A 20,506-nucleotide genomic window follows, 5' to 3' on the forward strand; every position below is an offset into this window, starting at 1 on the left:
CAGGTGACTCGAGATTATCAGCAGTGGAGACGTTTTAAGGTGGGTGACAAAATGACTTCATTCTTTCCATCTCTTTACCTTTCAACTATAAGACATTAATGCTCCCTGACAAGGATAAGATGGATCCTATGATGAACTTTGCTGCCACAGCAACTGCAGCCACATTATACCTCCCCCTATTCTAATGATGGGTCACTTCCTGTTTCAGCCTCAGATCAGCCACAGTGACAGAAGCCCATGGAATCAGAGGTGAAGTTTAACGATGGCCACTGCCTCCTCTCTTCATTTAACCCAAGAGGACATCGGAAACAGCCCAAAGACCCACTGAGGGAGATGGACATTGTTTCCCAGAAGTAAATACAGCTCAGCTTGTACTTTGGAACAATTGTCAACCTTGCTACTTGCACAATCTACTAGCAAAGGTTATGCGGTGCCTGAACATGATCATGGCAGAATCACCGGGCCTCGTCACCATCTGCCTTTTAGGATATCTACTCAGTGCTGAATGTACAGGTTTGTTTCCTTTATAAAGATACACTCAATGTGCTTGGCTTTTAGATATAGAAACGTCTGGGGCTGTCTTCTTCATTAAATAATGATTACAGGATTTGACCACAATGTTTAAGCTTCTACTAGTTAGCATGTGGGTTGTGAGTACTAGTTCTCTGGTGCTGGTGCTTCCTCATTTTTAAAACTAAATAGATTTACAATGTTTATAGTACATTTTTTAATGGACACTGTTGGGCTTATGATTTGACAATGTAATTCCTTGGAAAAGTCATCTCCTTGGTTAAAAAAATAAATAAAAGGGGGAAATGTTTTAACAAGGAAACAGCCGAATGTGGAGAAAAAATTAACTGTCATTTTGTGGGGTTTTAACTCATTATTTTGAAATCAAAATGGGAAACATTAAAGCAAAAACAATGGTTTTATTTACACACAAAGTTTGATTTTAAGACATGATGTGATTCAAAATTTTATAACTATTTAATGAGTCATGCCTCTAATTTTTAGTCTATAAAACTATATACCTTCAATTGAAAGTTTTAGTTAAAATACAAACCTTTCATTAGTAAGTTGTTATTTATCACTGAAGTTTTCCATGGGTGAGGAAGAAACTATTTTGTCTGATTCTAAACATCTCGGAGTTAATACAGGGGGAAACTCAGTACTCACTTGAGCTCTTAGGACAGCAAAGCAAGTACAAGAATTGATGTCAAGTAGGAACTTAGTTAAAGCAATTTATATCACTTGGTTTTTTTTCACAACTTTACTGACTTTATGCATTCCCCAGAGGCAGGCACATAGGGAAGAAATTACCCCATTTAGACAAACAGCATGTTCTCACAGGAAGCATTTATCACACTTACTTGTCAACCTATTATGATCAAATCTAGTAGCTGACAGTGGAGGATCAGGGGTGCCAACCCTAAGCATCCCCAGAAAGCAGACTGGCCCGAGGTTCCCACTCCAGACATGATGTCACACTGAAATGCAGAAATAATGGTGCGAGAATGCAGAGGTTAAATCAAGCCAGCAAACTGGCTAGAGTCAAACAATAAAGAAATTCAGCGTGAACACTCACAAAGTAGGACAGAATGCTAACTCTTTACACACATCTCATCAGTGTGAAGTCTAGGAGGACAAAGGATCCAAACCCTTCCTTCAAGATAAGTGCTGAGATGATGGAGTAAATTTTAAGAGGACTGCTGCCCCCTTGAAGACCTCAGATGTAGGATAAAGGATAGATTCAGAGAAAAAAAGAAGGACTAGGATTTCAGAGCTTGGGAAATAATGACTAGAAGAGATGAGCCCGAAGGGAGGTTAAATATATGACCCTCAGACAATGGTGAGGAGAAAGGCAGTGTGATTCCAGAGTCACCTTAGTCAGAGATAATAGGTCCTTGAGCAGAGCACCAAGGCGCCTTCCCTAAGGACGGACAGTGTTGATGCAGTGCTCTCCTCTACAGTTGAACCACCACTGGCTTCTAAAAACAGTTTCTATGAATGATTTTCTGAGATGTTGCATTTTCATGGCTGCTGCCCTTAGATATTATTGTATCAATTTAGAATTTTGAAATCAAATGTGTTCCATAAAACCAATTCAGTTTTGTAAAGCATATGGACCCAACCTGTCTTTCATTTAGAATGAATGAATGAAATAAATGAAAGACAGCTTCAATCCACAGGCTTTACAAAACTTTACAAAACTAGGTGACTACTTCGGTGCCAGGTACTGTGGCAAGGTACTAGGGGCTTGGGGATAAACCAGATTCCTTCTTTGACCTAAAGCACCATGAGGTCAGCTGAGAGATTTCAATGTAACATGAGGAGATGTATACCAGCTGCTAAAGGGGCACAGAGAAAGGAACACATTAACTGGGGAGACACTGACAGACCATATTTTGAGCTGGGTCTTAAAAAATAATAGGGGGCTTCCCTGGTGGCACAGTGGTTGAGAGTCCGCCTGCCAATGCGGGGGACACGGGTTCGTGCCCCGGCCCGGGAAGATCCCACATGCTGCGGAGCGGCTGGGCCCGTGAGCCATGGCCGCTGGGCCTGAGCGTCCGGAGCCTGTGCTCTGCAAGGGGTGAGGCCACAGCAGTGAGAGGCTCGCGTACCGCAAAAAAAAAAAAAAAAAAAAAAAAAAAGTAGGTACTCTCTCCTTAAATGACTGATCTAGGTCATCCTGTGAAGAGAGGATCACTCACGTGCAGAGATCCAGATCCACAAAGAATGTGAGGTCTTTCAGGAACTAAGTATGTTTTCAATGTTGAATATGACAGGTGAGGCAGGGTCGGGTCATCAGATAAGGAAGGCCCTAAATGAAGGAGTTTGGACAACGGAATGCAATGTGGAGTCATCAGAAGTGTAAACATGAATACCACTGATGGCTGACTCAGGCTGCTCAGCCTGGCAACATTCTCATGAACTGTGTGAGGAAGGGGCGGCCAGACAAGGGGAGACCAGTCTTGAGGCTACTGTAATCATCCAGAGAAGGCATGAGGGCCTGAACCTGGACATTAGCTGTACAGACAGAGAAGAGGGAATGGAATGCAAGTGACACTGAGGAAGTAGAAATTATATGACTTAACCACCTGGGTATGGAAGGGGAACGGGTTTAGAGGAAGTGGAAAGACCATGTCTTGAGCATTTAGGATACAGCACGGTGCCTAAGAGCATGGACTGTGCGGTCTGACTGCCAATGTCTAAATTCTGGCTCTGTCACTTTAATATGTCACTTGGGGCAAATCACTTAACCTCTCTGAACCTCCGTTTTTTTGATTTACGAAAATGAGACGACAGCACCTCTCTCATGGGACTGCCGTGAGAAGGGAATGAAATAATGGATGCAAAGCACCAAGCACATTGTCCAGCACATCAGAAGCATTAAATAAACATCAGCTGTTATCAGCCACATGACAATGGACAGTTACAAAGCTGGAAAGACAATCTGGAATTCCAAAGATATATCTGACTGGAGATGGATATTCGGAACTCACTGTCCTATAGACAGTAGTTACGACCACGTGTGTGAGGATCCAGGGAGTGAGCATGGATCCTGTGGCACCTAGTACAGTGCCTGGCAGTAGTGAGTGCTCAGAAAATTGTGTTGAGTCGGGGCTGGACTAGGGTGAGGCAAGCAGGGCATAAACATACTTGCACACACTGAGAGAGAGTGACTCCGTAGATTCTGTGCCCTAGGGGCCTTGTTTACCTCACCCCAGCCCTGGCCCTAGCAAGGATGTATGGAGTGAAGAGGGACAAGGCTGAAGCTGGAGGCTGGAGCCTGGGAGAACTCTGAACATATAAGGGGCAAGCAGAAGAAGGGGAATGAATGGATGCAAGTGGTGGATGAATAACAAGAATCAGAGCGAAGAGGAGAACCAGGAGAGAGTGATTTCATGAAAAGAGCACCCTGAAGAGGGAAAGATCAACAATTAGAAATGTTTCAGAGCAGGCAGGAAATACAGAAGCTCAAAATTACCCTTTAGGAGGCCATCGCTGATCCTGACAGTAGTCGTTTCATTACATGGATGGCAGTAAAGAAGAGAAAGAGCCACAGAAAAGTGCATTAAATAAAAAGGGAATTGAGAAAATTAGGGAGGCAGACCAGACAGAGGAGTAGAAAGGAAGAGAGAAAACCAACATACACCAGCCTGTACACATTATCTCACTGATCCTGTCAGCAATGCTGGGAGGTAGACAGTCTGATGATACTACTGTTATACCCATTTACACTTGACAAAGTTAAGCTGCAGAGATTACGTGACCTGCCTGAGGTCTCACTGCCAATAGCTGGTAGACATGTGATTCAAATCCAGGTGTGTCTGCTCTGACTCCAAACCCCTATTTTTCCACTAGACCACACTGTAAATGGATACAGACACAGATGCTACTGTAGGAGCGCCCAGGGCCAAGCACATGAACTGGCAAGCAGAGAGGAAGGCCTGGTGGAGGCTGGAAGGTGTCGATATGCCATGGCACCCAATTGCAGCTTGTGGCTTTCTCCCAGGGCGCCTGGCTGCCTGGGAAGGGAAGGAAGAGGCAGCTGGCGGCACTGACCTAGTGGTTGGGATTGCAGGGTGTTGCAGCACTGAAGAAGGGGTGAAGGGAACTGAGAAGGTTGGCAAGGGAAGAGTTGAAGAGAAAAAGTCTAAGCTAACTTCAGGGGAAAAGTAAAGCCCAAGGGGACTTGAAGAGCAAGAGAAAAGTGAGAGGCTGTTAAGGGACTAGAAGGCTCCATAAAGTGAACAGCTGCAATGGAAATAAGGAACTTCGGTTTGTTTCTTTTCCTTTCTTTTTTTTTTTTTTGGCGCTAATGAGAAAACAGTCCCAAAATGCCCTGGAGAGTTCACGTTATAAACACCTGGTCCTGTTGAGATGGTATCAGACAGTCTCTAGAAGAAAGGAATAACTCCAGGCAGCTTCTTGAGTTATTAGTTATAGATATAGATACTGTTATTAGTTATAGATATAGATACTACATCTACATACTACATACTACATCTATATCTGTCTATCTAGAGAGAAACACACACAGAGACAGAGAGTGAAACAGAAAGAAGAGACTGAGGTATGGAGAGTGGCGGGGAGGGGCTGGGGTGGAGAATTAGGTTAGGGACCTCAATCCCAGAGTTCAGGAGTGCGTTCCTAACAGGCTAGACAGTCAGAGCTAAAATAAACCACATCCTGAATCCCAGAGAAAGACTTATGTCACTGGCATTCCTAGAACACGTGCCAACTTAAGGTGCTGTGAGTCTGAAGGTTAAAAAAACATGAATGCAGTGGTTTTTCTTTAATATCTAGTGAGAGACAGCAGGGTTGCATTTAGGCTTCTGCTCTTCCAAGGGAAATGTGCTCCGAAGTCATTTGGGCAGCTGCGTCCTGTAAACATAGCCCAGCCAGCGTGATGGATCACCTTGCAAGGATCTGCAATTAGTTATTTTCAAATGATGACAAAGTGTGAAGTTAACTGCTTATCTCAGAACTTTCCTTTTCATCCAGAGTAAATTCAAATATGATTGAAAATCTGACCTTTCATTACCAGAGTTCTCTTGACTAAGAGTAAAATTGAATTTTAATTCCTAAATCTCCATGTGTATACAGTGCCATGAGAACATCATAGATTTTGGCTCCATGCCCCAAAGATAAATTGGTTTTGGGATTACTTGGATTAAAAAGAAAGCCTTTCTTAAGAGATGTATTTAATTTTCATGATGTTTTCTTTTTCTTTTAAATTTCAGTTTTTCTTGATCGTGAAAATGCCACCAAAATTCTGAATCGGCCAAAGAGGTATAATTCAGGTAAATTGGAAGAGTTTGTTCGAGGGAACCTTGAGAGAGAATGTATAGAAGAAAAGTGTAGTTTTGAAGAAGCCCGAGAAGTTTTTGAAAACACTGAGAAAACTGTGAGTATTTCCACATAACATCCTTCAGATGCAGAGCAAAGAATAGAAAACCTTTAAAAAGAAAAGGTGGGGGGACCATACTTCTCTTTGGAATTTTAAAATATCTATACATACACGTGTTTTACAAATGTTATAATAGAGAAGGAATCAAATCGAAAACATTTTAAATAGTACCATTAACTTGTCTTCTTTTTCGTTATAGACTGAATTTTGGAAGCAATATGTTGGTAAGCAATTCATTTTATCCTCTAGTATACGAAACATTTGAGATGTATTTTTTCTTCTGTGTAAACAGATAATATATTAAACTGTGTCAAAAGGGCTCAGAAAAATAAGTCCAACTCTTTTTACCCAAAATTGAACGGTGAGAGACTCCAGGTTTATGCCAGCGTGGGAGGTATCCTCTGGCAGATACGCTTACTTCTTCCTAGGGCTTCAAAAGGAACATCGTTCCACCCCAGGAATCTGGAAGGGAGAGACCAAAGAGAATTGCATCTGGGACTGAATGAGAGTTTGCCATCCTCAGCAGAGAATCAGAGAATGCTGACTGACTTACGTGTCTACTGCTTAAAAGTGCTCCTCCTTCTGGTGGCCTGCAAGGCCCTCCTGATTGCCCAGCCCCTCCCTCCCCGCTGCCCCTCTGACCTCCTCTCCTCCTCACACATCCTGGGCTGCTGCGGCTCCTTGCATGCTCTAGGAATGCTTGCATTTCAAAGTCTTAGACCTGATTTACTGTGGAAGGTTCCTCTGCTAGGTTCCCCTAGGCTCACTCACTCACCTCCTTCAGGTCTTTACCCAAATGTCACCCTCTCAATGAAGCCTGCCTTGATCATCTATTAATACTTCAACCTGCCCCCCCATAACCCCATCACTTTAGACACCGTATCCTGCTCTATTATTTTTCATAGCACTTTTCACCACTGAGGTATCATATAATGGTCTTACGTATACTATTTATGTCTCCCACCTCACTAGAATGCGAGCTTCATGTTGGCAGGGGTATTCAACTGTTTTGTTTATTGATGTAGTCCTAGTACCTCGAACAGTATCTGGTACAGAAGCACTGAGTAAATATTTGTTGAATGAATTGACCAAAAGGAGGAAAAGTCAAAACTTTAATGACAACTAAGTTTTAAAACTAATTTAAAATCCAGCAGCAGGATTTTGAGGCAGTGTAACTTTCCCAGCTTGATTTACCTAAGGCCATTTGCATGGACAGAAACTAACCTGGACAGCCAATTCACTGATTTCCATCAGTTCTATTTTCCCAGATTCTATTCTGTAGACACTAAGGGACTTATTCATACTCTTGTAACTCATAATTTCTCCACTTTGTTTTTAAATCATGAGGGAAGAAGAGGTCCATTCTGTTACATTTGCTTTATCTGCCTTTCCTCGTTCTTAGTAATGAATGCTACCACGCCAACTCTCTACTAACGTATTGCCCTACAGTTAGTCCAAACAAGTCTTTTTATTCTCTATTTCTAATCTATTTAAAATTTTGAATCTTGTATTTTAAAGCAAATCAATTTCTACCTTTCCTCCCCAAATATTCCCGGCTGCATTTAAACTCTCATGGTCCCTTCATTGCCCACCCCCCCACCCAGTTGGCCCCCCACCTGTGAGTAGAGGTTCATCAGTACCTCTTAAACACCATATTTTGAAGTTGGCTCTCTACCTTCTAGGTCATAGGCTGTGTTGTTTACTGTAACTCAGGTAAAGATACCTGGAAAACATCAAGGGCATGATTCTGTTGTTGACCTGAAACAAACAGACTCCAGCAAAGATGGGTTTATTCAGGATCAGCAGAGAATTGCAATTCAGGGTCTACAACAACCATGAGCCACGTGCAAGTCCCTGCATGGTAGTGGACAGACAACTCCTTTAGAGAGGGGAAAAGGAAGTAAGGAGGGCTACAGTAAACAGAGTCCCTGGCTTTTCATTGGCTGAGTCCTTGCCAAGAAAGGAGCCTGTCTTCTTCCTGTTGGGCTCTGCTATTGTCATAGAGCATGAGAGCTCTGCCCTCCAGTCTCTTGACTCTTTTTTTTTTTAAATAAATTTATTTATTTATTTTTCGCTGCGTTGGGTCTTCGTTGCTTGCTGCAGGCGGGCTTTCTCCAGTTGCGGCGAGCGGGGGCTACTCTTCCTCGTGGTGCGCGGGCTTCTCACTGCGGTGGCTTCTCTTGTTGAGGAGCACGGGATCTAGGCGCGAGGGCTTCAGTAGTTGTGGCACATGGGCTCAGTAGTTGTGGCTCGCGGGCTCTAGAGCGCAGGCTCAGTAGTTGTGGCGCACGAGCTTAGTTGCTCCGCGGCATGTGGGATCTTCCCGGACCAGGGCTCGAACCCGTGTCCCTTGCACTGGCAGGCGGGTTCTAAACCACTGCGCCACCAGGGAAGTCCCTCTTGACTCTACTTAACTGAGGTTTCCGTTTATTAATTTTTTACACTGTCACTACTGCTTTGTCTGCTAAAAATAAAACAAAAACAAGAAAAGAGAAAAAGAAAACCCAACTCCACGGCTTCTTTTCACTTTGCAGTCGAGATTCCCAACCCCCCCCAAAATAGCCTATGCTGTTTCTCCCTGTATGGGCTTTCTCACATGGTAGGGTCGCAGGCCCCTCACTCCTGCCCTACTCTCTTCCATCATCTCACCAAGTAAGGAGCCTGGTGAAGAGGAAACATCACCCAACCACATTAACCAGCATCTGCCCAGCCCTTTACAGAGTGCCTGTCACCTTTAATCCTCACACCAACCCTGTGAGCAAAGCACTGTGAACCTCATTTTACAGAAGAAGAAACTGAGATTTAGGGAGGTTAAATGACTTGTCAAAGGTCACCCAGCTAGGGAGTCACGGAGCCCAGAAGAGCAGCCAAATTCTCCACTGCCCAATCCCCACTTTCTCTATTACCCCTCCCAGCCTTCAAATCTAAATGCAGTTATTCATTAAACCACCACCTGGTAGGCTTAAACAGGAAGCTCTCACTTGGCAAGGTCTTGCCCCTTGTTGTCTTTGACCCCTACAGTCTGTGGCTTTGCTTCAGCCCGAAGTACACACAGACAAGCACCCAAAGGAGGACTAAATGCGGGGTGAAATGACACTCATTTTAAAGATATGTCTCAGCAAATGAGTTGCTGTGTAGCTGGCTGCAAGCCCAGAGCCTTTCAGTGAAACATCCTAAATAATTCAGCTCCGTTGGTCTGTAATATAAAGTGCAAATGTGGCTCGTTTTTTTAGACCAGTTCTGAACATCAATAATAATAAACCAGAGATAACATATTTTGGTTTTATAGAATTGGAACAAACTGAAGTATCTGTGCAAAAGCACACTGGATCAAGGGGCAGAGGGGGCAAGGTCTAATTTTTACAACAAGCAGTTTTCCAGAGAGGGACTATTCCTAAGAAAGGGGTGCTAACCCCCAGCCAGTGGGACCTAGACGCATGCTCCTGACAGCGAGCACGACAGACACTCTCCTGCTGTCCCTAGAGCAGGCAGGGGGCCACACACTAGATGTCACGGAGCTTGGCTCTAAAATATGAACGACCATTAGAAATTTCTCTGAAATTGCCCCCTTTCGTTCACTGTTTTATCCTTACACCAACTTTATCACTTACTCTTTTGTTACTCATACATTAGGCCTTGCTGATCTCGCTCCCAGTTTTCTTCAGGGCTCTCTCTCAGCTCGCAGTGCACACCAGCCTCCCTTCTGGCTCTATGCATCCCTTTCTCCTGAAGCTTCCTTAGAAGTACGGATGGAGGCAGAGCTCTCAGAAACCAGACTTAAAGGCTCCCTCCACATCCTGACCCTTCCCCTCTTACCTATTCCTTCCTGCTGTTTTCTGATGACCAGTATCCTCAAAGGCTCTCCAGAACTCTGCAAATGTAGAAACTTCGGGAAAGGTGGGAAGGAAACATAGCTAATCTATATATAAATAAAGCACATTTTCAGAACTTTTTCTTTTTTAATTCTTTGTATTGAAAGTTGTTTCTCACTTTACCAAACCATCTGGGACCTAATCACAGACAGTAGAATATCTTTCAGGAGTAAAGCATCTTTTGTACTGTTTGGAACGATCACTGCATACTCTGCTTAAAAGTGAAGTGATAGGGGCTTCCCTGGTGGCGCAGTGGTTGAGAGCCCACCTGCCGATGCAGGGGACGCGGGTTCGTGCCCCGGTCCGGGAAGATCCCACATGCCGCGGAGCGGCTGGGCCCGTGAGCCATGGCCGCTGAGCCTGCGCGTCCGGAGCCTGTGCTCCGCAACGGGAGAGGCCACAACAGTGAGAGGCCCGCGTACCGCAAAAAAAAAAAAAAAAAAAAGCGAAGTGATAAGATGAAGTGGATGCATGTGCGCCATGCCTAGGCTGCCAGGTCCCTGAGTGGAGTTGCTATCTGTTACCAAGCTCATGAGTGGAGTTGCTGTTACCTAGCTCAGCTTGCTCTACAAGACCTGTGACAGAGCAAGCCTTGTACAACACAGAGATGATTGTTGAAGCAATGTGATTTCATTGAGAATTAACTCCATCATCGTTCGATAAGGAAGGATTGAAAATTCTTCTCACACTCTGCTGATAGAGTACATCTCTATATTCAGATGTTCTTTTCCCTCTTCCTCCTCCCTTCAGTTACATAAACAATGTACATGCCTTCCTCGGGGCCATTTCCTAGGACAATGTTAGCCTAAGAACGTTTACTTGTTTTTAGAAACTTAGGAAGACAGGGACATCCCATAAGCAGCTGGTTTCCAGGTCAGCAGTCTTGCTCTGACCCTAAAATCAGGCTCCCCTCCCCATGAGTCTGTGCAGGGAAGACTAAGCCTTCTAGGCAATGGATCTGCTAATTCACCTTCTTAATCTATCTCGAAGATGGAGATCAGTGTGAGTCCAATCCATGTTTAAATGGTGGCCTGTGCAAGGATGACATTAATTCCTATGAATGCTGGTGTCAAGTTGGATTTGAAGGAAAAAACTGTGAATTAGGTAAGTAACTATCTTTGGATTACTCGTGGTTCAAAATTTCCCTTTGAAACCAGATGCAACTGGAAAATGCAATGTGTATGTATCATAATTTTCTCTTAAATTATGGTAAAGAACCATCTACATGAGATCTACACTCAACAAATTTTGAAGTGTACGATACAGTACTGCTAACTCTAGGCTCTATGCTGTACAGCAGACATCTAGACCTTACTCCTCTTGCGTACCTGAAACTTGATACCTGCTAAACAACAACTCCCCATTTTCCCCTCTCCCTGGCCCCTGGCCCCTGGCAAGCACCATTGTATTCTCTGCTTCTATGTGTTGGACTCTTTTTAGACATCTCATATAAGTGGAATCATGCAGCATTTGTCCTTCTAGGACTGGCTTGTTTCATTTACCATAATGTCCTTCAGGCTCATCCATGTTGTTGATTATGACAGAATTTCCTTCTTTTTGAAGGCTGAATAATATTCCATTGTATAAAACATACTTTCAAAGCTTATAAACATTCATTTTATCTGCAGTCATAGTTTCCAGCATGTGCTCGAGAAACTAGATGAAGAACAACAGTAAGATTTGGTAGCTGGTAGGAAGTGGTAATGATGTTCCATTAGCATATTCATCCTCAATACAACCACATGTAGTCAGCACCATTATCCTCTCCATTCTACGCAAATGAGAAAAGTGCAGCTCAAACAGCTCAAAAATCACGGAAGCAGTAAACAGTTGAGCCAGGACTTGAACTTCAGTTGGTTTGGCCAAAACCCATTCTTCTAACTGCTACCCACAAAACACAAAGAAAACTGACCCATAAAATTGTTAGAACTCGTGACTAAATTGCTATCAACAAAAGCAGTGGAAGTCAACTGAGTAACGAATTGGGGCATGGGAAGGCCTATTGTCCCATATACTAGGCACTTCTCCACGCATACGAACCACTTCACATAGGAAATTTGTTGACAAAAATCAAAACTCATTCCTGAATTTGACTATACTGATTACGCTGAAAGAATTACATAGAAAATCTAGGATCATTGTGCATCTTTTCTTTGCGTATCCTAGAATTTTTTTGTTCTGAGGTTTTGGCAACTGGAACAGTAAACCCCAAAGTCCTTTACCTACTTGTTTATTACCTCTGGATGCAGGATTACTGCATCTGATTGTGAAAAGCATACAGTGCTAATGACCGATTCTCTTTCTCCTCTAAAACTCCAGAAGAATAGAGATGCAGTCCTAGGGAAAGAATTTAATGCCACAGGCTACATGACTAAGGGCAAAGAGTAGAAAATTAGCAAGACTCTATTAAGGCGTTATGGCAACCCACCTGACACACAGATGAAAAGGGCATAAAACAAAATGAAACGCAGCAGCTGCACTTGTCCTATTGAGAAGGGAAAAAGTCATCTCTAATGCTGTTCAGAAATCCTTTCAGTGCTAAAGAGAAATCCATTGATCATCTTCCTTTGAGATCCAAAAGATAAAAAGGAATAGAAGATAGGAAAAAGAAAAGGTGGAAGGGCAAAAACATTTAAAAAAAAAAAAAAGAAAAAAGGAGATGCAGGTGGATGAACTGTACCCCAGGCTTGGACTCCCACTCCTGCAGGCTTCCCAGCATGGGGACAAACCGATGTCTGGGTTCCCTTTCCTATGGGTGTGTTCATTGGCTCAACACCTCTGAAGTGCTACTTTCATCTGAAAGGTTATAATTTCAAGTTCAGATTGACCTAGATAAATCCGATCCTGCTATTATGGAAACCTACAGAAACTGATGGAGTATCAGCTTAAATAATATAACTATTGGAGCTCAGGGAATGAGGGACTCAACTGGTCTCCGTTAAGAATGAAGGACATGTGGTAGCAAAGTATAACTGAAAACAGTGTTTAGTATTAAATATTCCCAAATGTCTTTAGTTTAAAAATAAAGACACTTTAAAAGAGGCAAAGAGCCCTGAGGAATGTAGCTATAAGCACAAAACTGCTATAACAGGTTTTGCTACGTGTGTGAGGCTACAGTCTACACAGCAAGAGTGCTAAGTCTACAACGGGCACCATCTCAGGCCTCTCGGGTTCCCCACGTTTTGGTTTGGTCAGGGCTCTGCAGTGACACTGCAGCCACCACTACACCTGGCCTCTAGGGTGTCTTGAGCTCCCCCAGCCCATCTGATCAAGGTTTAGAAAAATCCTCCCAGCTTGCTTAGTTCAGGAACAAAGTGGGAATTCTCTCAGAAAGCTCTTTATCTCAGACACTAGAGGAAAGCAAAAGCATATACAAACTCCCATTTAAGCTGTTGCTTCAAACTGAACTAAGAACTAATCTCAAAAGCCGCTAGAAAAACAACACAGTTTATGGAGTATCTGGGCCCCAAGTCCCTTGCTTCACCCTGTCTCGGAAAGGGAAGGAGATTTCCACTGTTAAATCCTTGTTGTTTTCCTCTTCTCTTGTTCATCAGGCTTCTCTCCAGGGGAGAGAGGTGCAAATATTCAGGGCACGCTTTCTAGTTAGAACAATTAATTGGCTATTGTGTCCCTTTGGCTGGAATAAAGACCACTGTATGTGCCCAGCTACACATCACATCTGAGTCCTTTTCAGATAAATCAAAGTCTATAAGAACTTGGTCATTCCTGTCCCTTCTAAAGAGTACAAGAGGCATTTCCCCACAGTAACAGAGGATGGAAAGAAAATCAAGCATATAAACACTTTTTTATTTTTTTCGTTTTGCTAACACATCACAGACACTACTAATTTACTGCGTATTTCTGTGGAGTAGAAAAAAGAAAATATCTTGAGTTTAGCCGAACAACAACATATTCTGTGATACACTGGTTAAACAGAACATCTTTTGTCCAAGCTTTGGTTTTCCCATCCCTGAACATACCAGGGAAGATGAAGGAAGAGTAAAATGAAGCAGAACGCGATAACTTCGTAGTAGGCATGAGGGGAATTAGAAAGAGGTATCTGTGCTAGCTGACACGGAGGGAGAAGAACAGATGCGCTGACATGTCCTTCCACAGATATTCTAGGCACTGAGATCAGCCCCAGGACCAGGGAGAACCCACACCCAACACAGTGCCTGACGTCCGAGTGCTCAAGAAGCAATTGATGAATGAGGCCCACAGTGACTGTCCCTGAGGTCCAGGACTACAGACCTCTCAACTGGAACTCCTCGTGCTGTTATTCTCTTTCCAGACTCGAGTTCTTTACCTGAGGTCAAAAGGCTGCTGGTCGGACAGCAATATTTCCCACTGCGTGTGCAAACCAAGCCAGAGGACAGCAACAGCGGCAACACACTGGGCTGCAAAGAGCAATGACGAATGAGGAAAATGACAGAGAGGTCTAGTTACCTAGCCAAGGACGCCGCATCAGAATCGGGAAAAGCACCCTGACTTTACCCATTCCCGTTGTGCGTGGCCTGGACCAAAGTAGTCAGCACCTACCACCCACCTCTGTGAACTTAGCACAATCTCATATTGACTGAACACTCCCTGCAGGTGGTATTTGATTTGGCTGAACAATCTAGTATTGCTTTGTAGCAACAAAATGACTGCTAGTAACATGAGAAGAGCTCAGGGATGTAATCACCAATAGTGTAATCACCAACAGTGAGGAGAAAGGTCTTTAAAAAATAAATACATAAATAAAAAGGATCAAGTGCCACCTTTTTGGATCACGCACTTAGTGGATTATTGGTAGCGAAGGTTAAAGCTCAGGCTGGTTCCTTTGTCCACCTAGTAACAGTTGATTTGCCTCCCCTTATTTCTTGAAGTATCAGTAAGGAACATGAGCGAATCATTACATTAGCCTATGCTACCTATGTAAAATGTAATTAGAAAATTTAGATCTGTCACTCAAAAATCCATAATATACTCCAAAACCATATAGTCACTCGGTTAGCCTGGAATCCCCCGGGAAAAGAGAGTCTCTGACACAAGCTTATCTATTAGGGTGTGCAATTTTAGGGGGGCAAGAGTAAGGGATGGGGGAGTAAGGCAGTAAGGAAAGGAGAACCAAGAGTAAAAGGAGTCATCCATCCTCATCTGCAACTGACTGTTTGATCTCCGGGGACTGTTTTCCAAGAAGCCACGTGAGCTGGCCTCAGGAGAGTCAGCCTCGGAGGGAGAAGAGGTGAAAGAATCTGTCCATCAGCACCCTTCTCCAGATGGTCAATACTTCAGCCTGTGGGGCTTTAACTCCCCTGCATCACCAGGCTGTACACGCTGGGGCCCCCTAGAGGTCACATGGCATCCCAGGCCTCAGCATCAACCCGGGAACGCCAAGCTAAGAGGCGAGAGGCACACAGTGCAGATCTGAGCCCAGGCCATTCAAGGCTGCACCTGGACGAGGTCAGCGGAAGTCCATGCAGAGCTGATCACCAGGGTGCTGGGGACGGACGTGGGTGAGGCTGGTGGGGACTAAGTTGGTGCACAAAGAGGTGGCTAACACAGTCGCTCATGTTCAAACTCTCCATGTTCTAACTGCACTGACAAGTGAGCATTTCTCTTGAAGGCTGTACTGCTGTTGAGCCTGTAGGTAAGGGGGAAGGTGCCTTCCATTCACTGTGTTCCTCTGCTGCTCTAGAGACAGAAATAGGCCCAAGGGCAGAGCCTGTTTCTCTTAACTCAGCAGGTCTCAGCCAGCAAGCCCTAAACCTGCTACTTCCTGTTATTGAGATCGCATCAGAGAAACAAAGGGAAAGCACGCAAATTAGAAAATGGAAAATAAGATGGCAGGAACAAGCCAAATATATCAGGAATCACAGTTAATGTGAATTGGGGTTAATGACAATTTTCAGTCTGGAGTTAAAAATCTAATTGCATGCTGTTGATAAAAGAGATACTAAAATAAAACTCTACCAGGAGGCTAAAATAAAAGGATGTGAAAACATTTGCCAGGTAAATGCTAACAAAAAGAAACTGGCAAAGCTATCTTAATATCAGATAAAACGGAATCCCGACAAAAGGCCTTGTATGAGACAAAGAAAGATATTTGATATTAATAAGGGAGATTGTATAGGAGAGTAAAGAAAATATGAGCCAGTAGAATGCTTACCATTGTCAACACATAGCGTTTCAGGCATTTAGCTCCCTTAAAGGACCCTATTTCATTCTCTTGTGTTGACACATAGTCACGTCAGCCAGCTTCAAGTTTGCTTTGAAAAACTGGATTATATTAAAACCAGGCACTTCTATTCAGCAAAATATACTATTTAGGGTGAAAAGGTAAGTCAAGAGTGGGAGAAGATATCCGCAATACATATATCCAGTAACTGGAACTCTCATACGCTGATGGTGGGAATCCAAATTTGTACAATTATCTTAGAAGACTACTTGGCAGTATCTACTAAACCTGAACACATGGTCCAATCATTGCACTCATGAGTATATATCCAGTAAATATGCAAGCATATGTTACCAAAAGATATGTACAAGAACGTTCATTACAGCATTATACATAAGAGCCAAAAACTGGAAACTCAACTCAAATATTCACCCACAGTAAAATGGATGAATGAAGGTAGTAATATTCATACAATGGAATATACTACACAGCATGCAGATGAACTATAGCTATACAAAACAACATGGATGAAGCTCACAGACAAAATGTTAACTGAAAGACACAGAGGAGTACATATTGGGAGCTTCTCCTTATATAAACTTCGTGAACAGGCAAAACTAATGCCCTGTTAGAAGTCAGGGTAATGGTAACTTTGGGAAGGAGGAAATAGTGACCAGAAGGGGGAATCAGGAGAGCTTCTGGGGCGTTGATAACGTCCTATGTACTGATCTGTTTACTGTTTAAACAAGTGCAGTCACCTTGTGAAAACTTATTCCAAAATTCTGGGTACTTTTTGGAATATGTTATACTCTAATAAACAGCTTTTTTCATTGCACTCTATGACTTTGTGAAAGTAGTATATCTACAACTTCAGTTTTATGCCAAATCACATATATTGCTGCCACCATTTTTATGCCTTATTAAGAATTTTATCTTTTTTTTCCTACTCTTAGCTCAAGCTTAGCTTCACACACTTCTCTCCATGAATGCCCCCAGCTTATATCTGACCTGTACAGGAGTCAGTAGCTTCATGTACTTTTTAGAAATGCATGTTAAATGATGCTATTGCTGGGACTTGCCTGGCGGTCCAGTGGTTAAGACTTCCCCTTCCAACGCAGGGGGTGTGGGTCCGATCCCTCGTCAGGGAACTAAGACGCCGCATGTCTCGTGGCCAAAAAACCAAAACATAAAGCAGAAGCAATACTGTAACAAATTCAATAAAGACTTTAAAAATGGTCCACATCAAAGAAATCTTTAAAAAAAACACATGATGCTATTGCTGTTGGTTCTGCTTTCTTTCAGATGCGACATGCAGCATTAAGAATGGCAGATGCAAGCAGTTTTGTAAAAAGGGCGCTGATAACAAGGTGGTTTGTTCCTGTACTGCCGGATACCGACTTGCAGAAGACCAAAAGTCCTGCGAACCAGCAGGTCAAAATCTAAATAAGTTTTTTTTTAAGCTCGGCAGATACATTCTCCAAGTCCATATTTGAACTTCTTGCATTATAACTAACCTACATAATTTTATGCCCTACTTGTTTTACTTCCTTTTGAAATCATAGAAAAGACTAGTAGCTTGGACAAATTAATTTTTAAAAATGCATCATCATTTTAAATAGAAATTCTGCAACTGTCTTCAGTTTGAATTCTTTTCTGTCTGATTTTTTTCTCTGACCTTTATATCATGAAGCAATCGATTTGTGTGATTTCTGTATGCCTATTTGTAATTCCCCAAGTCAAATTAATGTAGTAATCCCATAACATAAAAGATACGTATGTGATTGACTGATAGGCTTCTAGTACAAGGATAGTGAATTTTTTTTTTTTTGCGGTACGCGGGCCTCTCACTGCTGTGGCCTCTCCCGCTGCAGAGCACAGGCTCCAGACGCGCAGGCCCAGCGGCCATGGCTCACGGGCCCAGCCGCTCCGCAGCATGTGGGATCCTCCCGGACCGGGGCACGAACCCGCGTCCCCTGCATCGGCAGGCGGACTCCCAACCACTGCGCCACCAGGGAAGCCCAAGGATAGTGAATTTTAAGCATGATCTGTCCGGTTGTGTCTGGCTTACTCCAAGAAAGTTATTTCCTATCCTTGGGTCTCAGCTGAGTTTACACGCTTGGCATCACAACAGTTCCGACAACCATCTGTTTTAAGTTGTATCAGGCTGATCAGCACAGTCAGTCTATACAGCAGTGGACAAAGCAATGTTTCCCACTCATGCCAACCGTGCCACCATGTTGACAGCTGACTGGTGTGTTCAGAGCATCTCCACTCCAAACTCATACTGCTCTTCTCTGAAAAAGAAGGCAGTAGAAACTTGGATTTTGAAAAAATCAGGTTCTGCGGGGCCAATTACATTTGATAAATGAGGGGTCTTTTTGAAGCAAACTAGATATAATTTCTTTTGCATTTCTAAAGCCTGATATCTTATTAAATTGGTACATTAAATCACGCACCATTCCTCTGTAACTGGGTTCGATACCTATCTCAGCAATGCAGCCGGCAGAGGAAATTAAAGGCAGCATCAGAAGCCAAGAGTCTCTAATGCTTCAGGGACCCGCCTGCCTCCTGTCCTTCTGCCTGGTTCTTGACATACACTGCTTCAAATTAGCCTACCTAGGGAGGAGTGTGTGCGTATACGTGTTTTAACCTTCGAAACCTAACTTCCAGTGTAGACAGATAGCATACATAGTAGCTAAACCCTTATAAGCCCTTCTCTGTTATAAGCGAGGAAAAAAAAAGGAGAACCACCTCCAACTATTAAGTGTTATATTTGAATATAGCCTTAGCTTTAGCAGAATAAATAGGCCAAACCTAAAATAAGCTTTTCTGCCTTTCAATAGTAATGGTCCCTTCTGTCTAGCTATTGTTGATGATTTATATTTATACATAAGTATTTTGAACTAATTTCTTGTTTTCCCAACCACATGCTGTCTTCACGATACTCTGCCGCAGCTGGTTGCTATAGAAATGTCTGTTATAAGGAATGTGGATAGAAGGAAAGTGAGAAATGAAATGTGAGGTGACTTTGCTGGACTACAAATTTCCATTCTGGTTGTCCCCAGTGTTTCAGTAGATGATTTCTTTTCCTTAGGAAATAAACCAACCCAAGGTAAAAGGTGGCCAGTGCCCAGGTAGATGTGGCTGTAATAATCGTATCAATAACTTATTTGGTTAATACTCAACAGCCAGGTAATTAAATCACGATGATCTCTCCCCAATGGATACCTAAAGTCCACCTTGGAATCTACAAGGCGTTCTGGTCTACAAAAGAAACCCTGGGAATTCCCTGGTGGTCCAGTGGTTGGGACTCTGCACTCTTACTGCTGAGGGCCCGGGTTCGATCCCTGGTCAGGGAACTAAAATCCCATAAGCCACGTGGTGTGGCCAAAAAAAAGAAAGAAAGAAAGAAAGAAGTCCTGTTAACAATAAGCAGCAGACATCCCATTTACCTAATTCTAAAATCAAAGTTACATGGCACCAGATTTCCCTTCAGGGACAGTACTTGAGGGTAAGACTTTTTAGCAAAGAAACTAAACAGAACGTCATTAGACTTTATAAAAGTCTTACAAAATTCAATTCTGGAACACCTCTTTTATTTCCATAAAGATGATGGATTCCTGAGCCAAATGTCCTTTTCATGAAGGGTTTGAAAACTTTCCATGAAAATAATTCAATTAATCTTTTAGTTTTAGACTATATTCATTGATTTGATTTTTTAAAAAATATCGACGGGCCTACTTCTCAGAAGTGACAAGGATGGGCCTCATTTTCGATTTTTGTAATACAAGTTCTGCTTGCCAATGAGAAATACCAGAACACAAATTTTTTTTTCCATTTGTCTAGTGCCATTTCCCTGTGGAAGAGTTTCCGTCTCAAACACTCGTATGAAGTTCACCCGTGCTGAGACTATTTTTTCCAATATGGACTATGAAAATTCTACTGAAGCTGAAATAATTTTCGATAACATCACTCAAAGCAACCAATCATCCAATGATGTCACTCGCATTGTTGGTGGAGAAGACGCCATAAGAGGTCAATTCCCTTGGCAGGTACTCTATATTTATGGTGTGTCAAAACCGGAGCCCAGTGGGCAAGGGCCAGGCCAGGTGGGAGGCTGAGGCTAGGACATCAGACAGACTTATTGGGATGAGGGAAGTATTTAGGCGAGTTTCAACACTAAGCCAGATGAGGAAGCCCCGACAGGTGAGTAGCCGGTGAGAGAGAAGTCCAGGGACAGCTACCATACAAGGTCAAGAAGAGTTTGGCGTCAAGGAAATAGCACAGCAGGATTTCAGACAAGCAACAGGGAGGTCTGGAAGCGAGGTCGCTGGTGCTGGGGTTCTGGGTATTACTTCAGCTTCAGCCCCTGGGAGAACTGGTGAGAGTCAGAAAGTCTCTAGGTCCAGAGGAACTGAATTATTTCGAAGGCATTTTTAAAAGGACTCAGGAAGGATTAAGACAAGAACTGGGTTACTGGAACCAGGGCATATGAGACAGGGGCTTGGTCAAAGGCTGTAGTTCTCAAAGTGTGGTAGCATCAGATTCACCTGGGAACTT

The 20,506-nt window shown here is 43.1% G+C and overlaps 1 protein-coding gene and 1 non-coding gene across 3 annotated transcripts in view; both read left to right on the forward strand.

Annotated features, from left to right (window-relative positions):
* Positions 1 to 405: 405 nt before the first annotated feature.
* The window catches only part of F9 (coagulation factor IX), a 29,523-nt gene continuing 9,422 nt past the window's right edge, over positions 406 to 20,506 (forward strand). Inside the window, exons 1-6 of one of the 2 annotated variants that reach the window (XM_032620052.1) lie at positions 406 to 513; positions 5,748 to 5,911; positions 6,114 to 6,138; positions 10,777 to 10,890; positions 17,249 to 17,377; positions 19,793 to 19,998. In XM_032620052.1, the coding sequence (XP_032475943.1) occupies positions 426 to 513; positions 5,748 to 5,911; positions 6,114 to 6,138; positions 10,777 to 10,890; positions 17,249 to 17,377; positions 19,793 to 19,998 (726 nt within the window). In that variant the 5' untranslated portion in view covers positions 406 to 425. The remainder of the gene's footprint in view (positions 514 to 5,747; positions 5,912 to 6,113; positions 6,139 to 10,776; positions 10,891 to 17,248; positions 17,378 to 19,792; positions 19,999 to 20,506) is intronic. The other variant, XM_032620053.1, reaches the window with a different exon arrangement.
* TRNAK-CUU lies at positions 19,233 to 19,305 on the forward strand. The gene has a single exon. It is a non-coding gene; the product is annotated as a tRNA-Lys (tRNA).

Source organism: Phocoena sinus, chromosome X (genome assembly GCF_008692025.1).
Source record: "Phocoena sinus isolate mPhoSin1 chromosome X, mPhoSin1.pri, whole genome shotgun sequence".
NCBI classification, from domain to species: Eukaryota; Metazoa; Chordata; class Mammalia; order Artiodactyla; family Phocoenidae; genus Phocoena; species Phocoena sinus.